This window comes from Xenopus laevis, chromosome 9_10L (assembly GCF_017654675.1).
Source record: "Xenopus laevis strain J_2021 chromosome 9_10L, Xenopus_laevis_v10.1, whole genome shotgun sequence".
NCBI classification, from domain to species: domain Eukaryota; kingdom Metazoa; phylum Chordata; class Amphibia; order Anura; family Pipidae; genus Xenopus; species Xenopus laevis.
The window spans coordinates 89,000,572-89,013,368 of record NC_054387.1 but is presented as its reverse complement, the minus strand read 5'-3'; the positions used below and the strand labels follow the sequence as shown (position 1 = coordinate 89,013,368).

Genomic DNA, 12,797 nt, shown 5'->3' with positions numbered 1-12,797 from the left:
TGAGTGTTTTATTTCTCTCGTTCTGATCTCGACACAGGCCTCATGCTTCCGGTCTTCTGTGTAGTGGAGCAGATGGACAGCAGGGAAGAACATGCCGAGTTTGTACTAGTTCGGAGGGATGTTCTGTTTAATCAATTGGTGGAGACGGCTCTCCTGGCCTTGGGATACTCTCATTCGTCTGCAGCTCAAGCTCACGGTAAAGAAGCCCATATCATGGATGCATTTTGTGTAACAACTTCTATGATGTTGATTGCTAAATGCAATAGGTACATTTTACCATCAGAAATTCCCTCTGAGATCAGTGTGACAATATGACATTTTTGTTCCTTCAGGAAAGTGTTCAGCCACCATGAAGAATCTTACTTTGAACCATTAGACACACACTTGAAGCTTCAGCTGCTTAAAACAAATTTACAGCAACAACCATAGAAACAGATTATTACATGTAGTACATTTAGCCAACCGATACACCATACCTTAAACCAAAGGACCTGCATTTGTACATCAACCATCAGATGTTCAATAGTATAGTTGTATAGGTAATGGAGCATATATATATATATATATATATATATATATATATATATATATATATATATATATATATATATATATATATATATATATATATACTCACAACCACACACACACACACACATATATATATACACATACACAAAAAATCCAGTTTTTTAAAATGATTTCCTCTTACTCTGATATAATTAAAGAGTTGCTTGTACCTGATCCTAACTAACCTGCATGAATCCATCTTGCTGGCAAAACAATCATATTGGGTTTATTTAGGGGCACATTTACTAAGCTCGAGTGAAGAATTAGAATAAAAAATACTTCGAATTTCAAAGTATTTTTTTGGCTACTTCGACCATCGACCTTCGAACTTCGACCTTTGACTACAACTTCGACTTTGAATCGAACGATTGGAACTTAAAATCGTTCAACTATTCGATAGTGGAAGTACTGTCTCTTTAAAAAAAACTTTGACCACCTACTTCGCCACCTAAAACATACCAAGCACCAATGTTAACCAATGGGGAAGGTCCCCATAGGCTTTCCAAGCAATTTCTGATCGAAGGAAAATCGTTCGATCGATGGATCACAATCCTTCAAATCGTTCGATTTGAAGGTTTTAATCGATCGAACGAATTGCGGTAAATCCTCCGACTATTCGATATTCGAAGCCCAAGGATTTAACTTCGATGGTCGAATATCGAGGATTAATTAACCCTCGATATTTGACCCATAGTAAATGTGCCCCTTAATGTTTAAATGGTCGTTAGCTGACTGGGAGGCCCATTTACTAAAGGTACTAGTGGCATTAGAGCTTTATGAAACCACAATTAAACCCTTTTTCTTACTAATCACGAATGCCATGAAAGTTATTAAAAGATGTGAATATAAAAAGCATGACAGGAAAAAGTGCAGAAAAATCTCTAAAACCTGAAAAAAATTCACGTTTTTTGGATAATTACTAGTGAAAAAAAATCTGAAATCCTCTAAAAGTCTGTATGGATCAGCGCAGCTGCTTTTACTTGGAGAAGTTTTGTAGTTGAGTTTTCGTCGTTTGTACACGAAAAAAAGAAAAAATACTATTAGTGAAAAAAAGGGAACCGGAATGTTAGTTAGGCCCCTTAAGTTATGGTAATCCAAATTATGGAAAGATACATTCTCTGCAAAACCTCAGGTCCCAAGCATTCTGGATAAAAGATCCTATATCTGTATATGTGAGATTACAAGAATAAAAAATATAAAGAGCTGTGGATGACACCATTGCAAACGTGTTTGTAGGAAAACATTATTCTTTTGGACGATCCCTGTTGAAACTGCGAGCAATTTAATTGCATGTTTGAATAAATACTTTGCACTTGTATCAACTATGCCATCCTGGTAAGGTCTTGTATATGTTAAAAGATTAACCTGTTAAGTTCCCCTAAACTGCACTATAAAGAGCTTCCTGACGATCATCATTTTACACAAAATGGAATAACACAATGTCGGAGCATCCATGTATAATGATCTCTTCTGTAGAGGATACAGAGTGTATGGCTTCATACACAATGGAATATAATTTACTAAGCTTTTAGAACAGTTGCTCTTTTGTTCCATAAAAAATGGCTGCCTCTACTCTGAGTGCTTTGTCTGGTTAATGGATATTTTAGATGCTGTGCAAACTCACACATTTACCTTTTGAAGTGACCCCTCCCCGGGTCTCGAAATTGCAGGTCATTAACAAGTGCCCATTTGAGGCAGCAGAGCCCTCCCGGCTGGGCAGCGTTGTGCTATAAAGCATTTTATTATTGTGTAAGGTAATATTTTCCTTCAGATTGTGTCATATGAACATGGTTAGCAGCTCCGAATAAGAGTGAGTCACACATTATGCTTCCAAAGAGTCCTTTGTCCTCTTCAATTACACATGAATGTAAATCTAATTGTATTTATGGTTGGGTCTTCTCATTGCTTTGCTGTTTAATCTAATATTGGAATAACATCTTTATGTTGCAGGCCTTGGAGGCAGAGTTTTATGGTGGGTCTTTGGTACTGAATGAGAGAAAATATGCAAGGAAAAAGAATTTATCCAGCCATAATTAAGTCTTTACAAGGAAACCCTTCTTTGTAGTGAGCACAGTGTGACGTGTTGAGGTGAATTGCATGCATTTGGATAAAAGAAAATTCATCAGTTATTTTCCCCAAATTAGGGTGGTCGGCTGTTACCAAACTGGTTGTAAACTGGGTTAGATAAACCACTAGGCAAACTGGATGCCTAGCCAGGATTTTTCGGAGGGACTGCCTAGTGGTTGTGGTTAAGTTCCAGGGACAGATTCAGCATTCCTGATTACAATGTGCTACATTGTATGGGACCCTAGTGTTCTGGTTCATTCTTGCTTCTCCAATCTAGATTAATGATGGAAAAATATAAACATGTAATTGCCCCTTGTAGCACACTGAGAACTTTCTATTATACAATATGTAAATAAATATATATGGGAGGAAAGGTAAATATAAAATGAAAGATGTCCAACTTGAACGCAGCAGCTAGATGCAGGTGATGCTGCTGGCATTCATAGTTCAGCAACATCCGGAATGTCAGAAGCTCTTAAATACTGGGATTAGATATAAAGCATCTTAGCATTTTCCCAATTTATTAGCATTTCTGAACTCTGGAGAACTGGAGAATAGGAAAACTCGATGCTTCGTTTGTGAAAGAAACGCTTGCCTGCCTTGTATGTGAGACAGGGATGACAGGACCTTAATATGATTTGTAAGAAATATTTCTGTCATCTGGGAATCCTGACACTTTGTATGCTGTTTGTGTGTGAGATTTGACATGCTAATGCAAGTACAGATGCCAAGGCCTCTTTGAATTATGCTCCATATGGAAAGAAGGGGCTCTTGTGTGAAGCAGCAGGGCAGGGGAGACAGTGTACAAGTACAATGTAGACTGTTAACCTTTGATGAGATTTAATGCCCTTATAGCTTTAAAAACAAGAAGCACTTATCTGCTGACTGGTGTAGGTGCTTCTCATCTATATTTGTGCTTCAGGTTTATCTGAATATTGAGCCTTTAAACAAATTTTTTTAAACCCATTGCCTCTGTAACTCCCTTCTGTAGACAATGTTGGATCTAGCATCTACTCTGTACTACTATTCTATTAGGGTCAGCCTCAGCTGAGCTGTATATTTTCATTGGTCCCACAGAAGTTGCCGGGTCTGCTACTCTTAGGGGATTATTTACTAAACTCCAAATGCAAAAATCACGAAAAATTTGTGATTTTCTTTTATAAAATCTGACTTTTGAAAAAATCACAAATTTTTCGGAATTTATTAAACCCAGAGGATGTAAAAGTCTGAATCTGAAAATCCGGCATCTCCGACCTGTCGAGGTTGCATATAAGTCAATGGGAGAAGTCCTAATGATTTTTTGATGTGCGCTGGGTTTTTTGGGCAAAATTCTGAGTTTTCGGGTGAAAAACCTGAAAAAATTTTGAAAATCGGATGAAAGATCCGAAAAAAACGTGAAAATCGGATATTTCATGTTTTTTTCGGATTTGTTCCCGCAAACAAAATTTTCGGGAAAGTGTATTAATAAATAAGCCCAAAAAACCTGTGCGGATTTGGTCTGAGTTTTTTTCAGAAAATATTGAGATAAATACAGACTTTGATAAATAACCCCCTAATTTAGGTATGAGACCTGTTATCCAGAATGCTCGGAAACCTGGGGTTTCCGGATAAAGAATCTTTCTGTAATTTGAATACCCCTTGCCTTAAGTCTACAAAAAATCATTTAAATGTTAATTAAAACTATAGAATTGTTTTGTCTACAATAAGCATTAATTATTTTTTAGGATCAAATTGAAGGTACTGTTTTATTATTACAGAAAAAAAGCAAATAATTTTTAACATTTTTTATTTATTAAATTAAAATGATATCTATGGGAGATGGCATCCGATAATACGGAGCTGTCTGGATAACAGGTTTCCAGATAATGGATTTCATACCTGTATCAGGAAGAATATGCAGTTATGTAAGTAGAAGTGTAGTTTTCCCTGCAAGTAGATGTTTTGTATAACGTTTTTAGGATTAAAGCATTTGTCTTGGTTGGTGATAACAAAATATATATAAAAGCAGAGTGAGGCCACAGCTTGTAGAAATACAACACAGCATCAGTAATGTCTTGACTCTTAGTTTTTATTTAGGCTGGAGGCATTATTTATAATGTGGGTTTGCTAAAAAATATTTCATGGGTGACTTGAAGCTCAATAAATGGGGTGTCTTTAAAGTTTCAATTAGAGTGATATTGTCACATCATGTTACTATGACCAATAACAATGTGCAGGGGTGTATCAGTATAAGGCTATTCACCGGATTAAAGTGCCCTGGTCACCTGGATGCATCAGGAGAGCAGAATGACTCTATTCTCTGCAGACTATTACTCTCTATACTCCTGTCTCCAGAAATCTTAATATTGCACGCTAAAGGAACTGATGTGCACTTTCAAAACGTCGGCTTTGGAGCTCTTGTAAACTTATCTAGGCAGCCCCCTGAATGTTTATTAGCCAATTACATCCCCATATTTATCCCAAGCCCATTTACCCAAGCCATTTTATAAATAGGTTTTATCCACGTGCTGCACTTTCATATCAGAGCATGAGGACATTATCATCAAAACGACTTCTTTGCTTGCGAAGACTAATTTAACAGGCATCTTTTAATTTGCTTGACTGCTTTGTGGTCTCCAACACTGTACATTATACATCACATGAGGGGAGTTAGGATAGATTTATCCATCGCTTCAGGATAATAGGAAAAGAACATAAAGCTTATGCTGTTACTTCAGTGGGTATTAAGAGTCATATTTTGTCTGTAATTCTCTTATGGTGCACATTTAATTGATAGCTGTCAGAATATTCTGCACATTGCACTTGTTATGACTTTCTTAACCTCCTGCAGTAACCTTGACACTAACTTTTAACCTAAAATATCCCATCCCTTGGGAATATACTAAAATATAGAATATGGAATGAAATCTTAAGGTTTTCTTTTTTACAAATTTGCAGGATTTTTAGCTCCGATAGCTAGTAAAACTATCCCCCACAGTACAATACATTGTACACTTTGTGCCATTGCATTTAAATCATGCGTTGTTACAACATGGACAGAATTCTTGACACAGACTTGGATAGTGTTCGAGGTAGTGAGTGTATCTTTATACACTTTACCTGTACTACTGTATTTAGAAAAAAAACATGGTTATGAGTCCCTAGCCATTTATAGCCAAAGTGGAACACTATGCTTGTGAATGTTGCAGTGTTTTCTGATGATAAATAAGGCCACTGTTTATGATTTGGTCATCATGTATGCACCTGGACAGGCTGTATTATGGTGGATTAGCCATTGGACTGGTAAAAATGCGATGGGGTGTCTTGGCTACTTTTGACTTTGTTTGTATGGGTAAGGCAAAGAAGGCAAATATGCTTCATGTTTTACTATTTAGTATGAAGGATTTGTTTTCATTTTGGTCAAGCACTTGGATTCTGCCGAACCCTGCTTAAAAAGGCAGAATCCCGGATGAACCCTGAAACTAGTGCATTCCTACACGTAAAGCTTGATGAAGGGGCGTACCCCTGAAACGTCGCACTTCCACAGTAAAAATGTTTGCAAGGGCCTGCCCTGCAACTACAAGCCTTGTGTGCCAGTGTGATTCTTTACTACATGTACTAGGAGGTTGCCGTATCCTCTAACACTGGGCACCAAATTTATTGGCATTAAAGACACAAAGGGTGTGTGAGTGCTTTCCTATTACAAGTACCACAGAAAAAAACTTGCAATTTCCTTGTACATGTGATGAAAAATTACAGAATTTTAAGGACTTGATTTTGTTTTGGTCAAGCACTTGGATTCCTGACTGAACCTGGAACCAGTACATCCCTACATGTAAAGTGATAATTTGGCTCAAATGCTACAGATTAAAATCTGTCAATACACTTTAAATTCATCGTAAAAACTATTATTCATTTTTGCTTATGTATATTATGAATGCTTGTGTGTTTCACTTTTATTACACGCTAATAAAGCAAGACACCTTTGGGTGGTTATAACTTAGTGGCTTGCTGTGCATTTATGAACACACCATAAATTGCTAATTATTTATAAAAGGTAGAGCTTCAGATGGAAATATGCCTCAGCTTTCCAAGTTCACCGCCCTATTATGATGTCAAACCCACTCCTAACGCCTCATTTTATAACACTTTCATAAATCATTTTACCTGTGTAGTGTAGAATGATCTATTCATTGCCAACAGTGCCAAAGGCAAGCCAATTGTATGGAAGTGCATAGCAGGATTATTTGATGTGAAGAATGTATAATATTGTCCAAATGCTTTCCTACTATAGGGGGGATATGTGGTGTTTATACAAATGGCCTGTAGATGTCACTGTGCTCAGACTTATACTGTGCATACTCCTGGACAGCTTAAAAGTGAAAGTTACTGTTGTGTAATGGCTGCATGAGTCTCTGCTATTACAACACTGTTATACTCTACTCATCCTCGGCTACCCAAAAGATAACTGTTTGGCGACGAGGATGGGATTGGATCCTTTAAGTAACTGACCAGTTTCAGGGCAGGAGCAGTGATTCATTTGCGCTATAACCTGGGCAGTAATACACAGGCCTGGATTTGCGGCAAGGCCGCATAGGCCCGGGCCTAGGGCGGCAAAAAATAGGGGCGGCATGCCGCCCAGCCGCATTATGGGGACGTTCGCGTCCCCGTTCAACTACACCAGCTGCACGCTGGGAAGGCGGGCGCTAGGGCCGTGCAGCCGCCTGGTCAGCCCACGCGGCCTAGGGGCGGCCGGAAAAGAAATCCGGCGCTGGTAATCCATAGCAACCAATTAGTGATTAGTTTTTTCAGTCAGCTGCAGGTTGAATGCTGAAAGCAATCATCTGATTGGTTGCCATAGGTTACTGCCCAGGAGCAAATTTGCCCAGTGTTTATAAATGAGCCCTGCTGAATCTAGGATTCCATTTGGGATTCAGCTGAATCCTAGCAGGCCAAGACAGTTAAACTACCTCCAAACGCTTAAAATTATGGGACTTTAAAACTCAGGACAAATGAACACAACAATTTAGTTGTTCACACATGGTGCAATATTTTTCTCCAATATGGAATTACAAATTAAGGCTTGCTTTGATTTGGTATTTGACTAGAGCACCCAAAGAAGGATGTTATTCCCCCAAAAATGTTGTAAGGCCTGTCAGACTTGTATTTGGTAAACTGTGGTTCCCAGCACCACCAACTCTGTGTGTTTGCCATCCACCACTGGCACAATTTAGCCAAGTCTCACCTTGCAGAAGGGCATATGCTTTGTGTCCTATCAACCTGTATAGGAGCTGATGTGTATTTTGGTCTGAGTGCTGTTCCCAATCTGCCTCTACTTCTTTCTTCAAGAGATCCTTCTGCTCTCTGTACACTTTGTTCCACTTTCTGACATCCCACTCTGACATTATTGCACCACTGTCAGCCAATCTGAACCCTAATGATAAAAGACTTGGCTGCACCCCTTCTCTGGAAGTCCCTCCCACGTTCCATATGACTACCTTGCAATCTTTCTGCCTAAACATATAAAGAAGATTACTTTCATTTAACCTAGCATTTCTTCAGTATACACTATACACTAATACTACCTGCTAAATGCAATGCTCAACACTGGGCTAGAGTCTATTGCCATCCCAGGCACCAGACCTCTGCCTGCCCCCTCAGCCCTCAGTTGGCACATGCACGCAAGAACCTGCTGTACTGCACATGTGCTGAACGCAGAGGCTTCAGGTACCCCCTGCAACTCCACCATCAGATTTGGCAGGCAAGTATTCGACAGCGACCTGAGGAAAACTTTTCCCCACATGATTTTTTTCATCATACAAGCACCTGAATAGGCAGGGTACTAGAGTGCCTTTATAGTAAATACAGCCCTGATCTCTGACTCTGATCCCTCAATCTCACTTTGCCCTCTCTCCTTACTTTGTGTCTCATTCGCTGTTCTCCTTTTAGATAAGTAAAAGCCCTATTTTAATCTGTATTTTGATGTATACACACATTTATTGTACAGTACCACGGAATATGTTGGAGCTTTATAAACCCTAGTTAATAACAATGAACTACAATAAATATATTTTCTATAATTGCACCATTTACCATTTTTGCAAAAATGACTACAACCTGGGATGGAGTCTCTTCTACTCCTAGTTCTGGCCCTTATGAGAGCTGTAGTTCCACAACAACAGATCAATGAACTTTGCATCTTTTATGCTAACTGGTAGGAAATACAACCCACCCCTCTCTGCCAGTGCTTCTCTCTGTAAGTATTCTTGTTGCTCGCTGTCCTGCTGAATACTAATGTACTGCTGCGAAGCAAACCAGTTAGTTTATACTCAGGGGGATAAGGTTAAATTATTACAAATATGGGTAGAAGCTAAAATGTACCCAGCAAACAGTCACTCTGCTGTATAAACCTCACCAAATCAAATCTCTTAAGTACAGTCCTTGGAAGGGAACATTCTTTTTGTTTGGTTTCGGCAGTGGGCTTTTAGAATGAATAATACCTTCTTGAAATGGTACATTTTTTCCTTGTGTGGTTTTGACCAAAATTATAGAGACTCTCCATCTTGGAATACGATCTAGAGTTTCTCTTCTCTCTTGTATTTTTATTTAAACCCTCCTGTAAATATCGCCGGGGCCTTTAATTAAAGAGAGCACCATTTAATCCTTAGGCCTTCAAGTTTCCATTAAATGGTGCCACTTAAGTGTGAGGTCTTTATGGTATTTGAAATATAGGCTTAATAATTAATAAGCAGAAGTAATTGTATCAGCCTTATGTAGTAATAATAGACTGCAGAGTAAACCACAAATGTGCTTTCTCAAGCTGGATGCGATAAACCAAAAAAACATTTAGCAAACGCATTGTGCTAGTTAAGGACGATGAGATGAGATGCAATGATATTTGTAATGCTTTAGTGCAGGCAAACAACCTCAAACCACTTGCATAGATATATAGAGCAATAAGGGCACCGTTTTTGACATGGTACTAAATTCTTTTATATTTTATACTGTATAAAAAAAATCAAAAACGCTTAGATTTTCATATAGACAATTCTATTTCACCTTTTTGCCTATCAATAAAAATCAAATCTGGCTTTATTTTACTTTCTACTTTAAATTAACTTTTAGTATGCTATAGAGAACGATACAATGTGCAATTGGTTTTCGAGTTATGTTGGGGTTTTTTTCAGCAGCTCTCCAGTTTGCAATTTCAGCAGTCTGGTTGCTAGGGTCCAAATTGCCCTAACAACCATGCATTGATTGGAATAAGAGGCTAGAATATGAATAGGAACGGACCTGAATAAAAAGATGAGTAATAAAAAGTAACAGTATCAAAAAATGTGAAGCCTTTCAGAACATTTATATCTGAGATGGGATCAGTGACCCCCATTCCAAATCTGGGCAATTCAAAAAGTATATAAAGAAAGTTGCTTATAATTGGCCATTCTGTAACATACTAAAAGTTGACTTAAAGGTGAACCATCGTTTGTTGTTTTCAGTAGGGATGCAACGAATCATGAGACTGTCTCTTTAATGACAATTTCTGCTTACAGGAATAATTAAGATTGGACGCTGGAACCCGCTGCCCCTCAGTTATGTGACTGATGCGCCAGATGTGACTGTTGCTGACATGTTACAAGATGTCTATCACGTGGTAACACTGAAGATCCAGTTGCAGAGGTGGGCAGATCTCTTTGGTACAGGGGAAGTATATGTGGCAATGTCATGGGGAAACATAACAAAAACTGTAACTTTTGTGACATAGGAAGAAATAATCAAAACAATTTTACTGTCGGTGTTCGCTTTTTGAATTGTTGCCTCTCTGGAGCACAAACTACTATCTGGCTTTTATGATTACTGACCCAAATAACCAGAAAGAGGAGTCCGACTTTTACTATTGTTATTTAAAACTATTGTAAACACTTTTCACAAAAAAATTAAAGGATAAATGCTAGTTATCATCTACATGCCCACTATATTGTCTCCTTCTAGTGAACGATAATGTAATAACACATACATAGTTTGCTCCAGTTCTAGTATGGTGCAGCAGGGTACAATGTGCAAAAAACAGGCACAAATTCTTTAGCATGTATTCATAGGAAAGGCACATGCCCTATTATTTAGCACTGACTGGCAGTACTGTATTCACAAGTGGCGAGCTATGAGTAGTACATAGACGTCCACTTGGACACCCTCTAGCTTGCACTTCATTTAGAACAAACATAATAGCTTGGTGTCAAAGACACAAGAGAGCCCAGTATGTATAAGGCTGACTTGTGGTTCTGTGGTCTGTATCTTGCACAGCAAAGTGCAATGGTGCAAATTGCACTGAATTCCCATTTGCACAAGTTTGCCATTGATGGGTCATATAGGACAGGGGTCCCCAACTGCCAGGCCATAACCCCCTACTGGGACATACTGGAACTGGGCAGCTAAGCCGAGAATTTAGTGAGGTGCACCTAAATTTGACACGGTCCGTACTAAATTTGAAACTAAGCGTCCGAATTTGACATGTCGCGCCAAATTTAAGGACCATGCGCATTTAACCCCCCCCCCCCCCCCCGTCTTTAAAAAAAATATTGGCTTTACACCGGTCCCTGGAGCAAAAAAGGTTGGGGACCGCTGCTAAGGGGACACCATTTTGCATTACTCAGGGCTTCAGAACTGTTGCCTGCTGAATTGGTAAATGAGCACTATGTAGCTTTTTATCAGGTAGATTAGGTGTTCTTCCTCAATAATAGGACCAATTTTCTTAGCTTTAAGAAAGGTAATTTGTCCTGGACCTCTGCATAAAGCTAGGGCCCTTGTCCAGAAAATTTAATTGGTAAAAGTGTAAATTACATGTATTTACACTGTGTAAAACTTGTTAGCCCTTGTTTGTATTACATCAGTTATTTACAACAGTTATTGTTGAACCTGAAGCTAAACTACAACCACCTACGTCATCTGCTTTAGCGATGGCTAAGGGTGTTTTGGGTGTTGCCCTTATGTTGGGGGGTGGGGGGTATCAACCTTTTTGCACTGACTGAGGCTTCACTTCTTTGACACCAGACCTGATGATAAAATCCCTTTCTGTGCAGTTGTTCCAAGCTAGAAGACTTGCCTGCAGAACAGTGGAACCATGCCACAGTGCGAAATGCCTTACGCATGCTGCTGAAGGAGATGAATCAGAGTACCCTCGCCAAAGAATGCCCCCTCTCTCAGGTCAGTAGTATACACAACACAGTGACCAGTTTTATTCTGCATTCTTATATAAACCTGAAAAGGTAATACAGGTATATGCTCAGGTGCATTGTCCATGCGAGCTGAAACTAGACCTGTCAACTCATTTGGATTGCCCAGGAATCACCCGGATTTATACACATGTTGAAGAGGGAGTTGGAGCAGCGGTGTAACTACAGTGGGTGTGGAGGATTTCCACCCCTTTGTTTTACTGTTCTCAGGCACGGATTTGTGGAAAGGCCACCAAGGCCTGGGCCTAGGGCAGCAGGATTTTAGGGGGTGGCATGCTGCCCAACCAGACCCACATTGGTTCAACAGTGGGGATGGGCAGGAGATACCAGAAGGTAAACCTAATACATGTAATCATAAAGTCCATAGCTAGACTGTTCTGTTTCCTGAATCTTTAGCACATTTTGCAGTTACATATACCTAAACTTGAGTACCAGCATAAGCACAATGGGGCAAATTCACTAAGCCGCGAAGCGCCGAACGCTAGCGTTAATTCGCTAGCGTTTGGCATTTTCGCTACTGCGCAAATTCACTAACGAACGCTGGCGTAGTTTCGCTAGTGTTACTTCGCAACCTTACGCCAGGCGAATCTTCGCTAGCGACGAAACTACGCAAATTCACTAACTTGTGCAGTGTACTGAACGCTACCTTTTACACTAGACTTCCTTCGCCACCTCAGACCTGGCGAAGCGCAATAGAGTAGATAGGGATTGTTTAAAAAAAAGTCAATTTTTTTTCTAAGTCCCAAAAAACGCTGGTGTGTTTTCTACATGATGGCTGATTGGCTGAAAAAGATCGAAAATTTTTTGGGGCTCCCCTTCCTCCCCCCTACATTTCCTGACTCATGGCAACTTACCTAGACAGTGGGCACATGTGTAGGGCAAAATAAAATTTTTATTTTTAGATTTGAAGGTTTTCTAGGCATTTGTAGTGCAGATACGTGTTCCTCCATT

At 39.3% G+C, this 12,797-nt stretch overlaps 1 protein-coding gene across 5 annotated transcripts in view; it reads left to right on the top strand.

Moving 5' to 3' along the window:
• satb2.L (SATB homeobox 2 L homeolog) overlaps positions 1 to 12,797 on the top strand; it is a 117,494-nt gene that overhangs the window by 43,666 nt on the left and 61,031 nt on the right. For 4 of the 5 annotated variants that reach the window (XM_041576200.1, XM_041576201.1, XM_041576203.1 and 1 more), the window contains 3 exons: positions 26 to 196; positions 10,167 to 10,293; positions 11,694 to 11,817. In XM_041576200.1, the coding sequence (XP_041432134.1) occupies positions 26 to 196; positions 10,167 to 10,293; positions 11,694 to 11,817 (422 nt within the window). The remainder of the gene's footprint in view (positions 1 to 25; positions 197 to 10,166; positions 10,294 to 11,693; positions 11,818 to 12,797) is intronic. The other variant, XM_041576202.1, reaches the window with a different exon arrangement.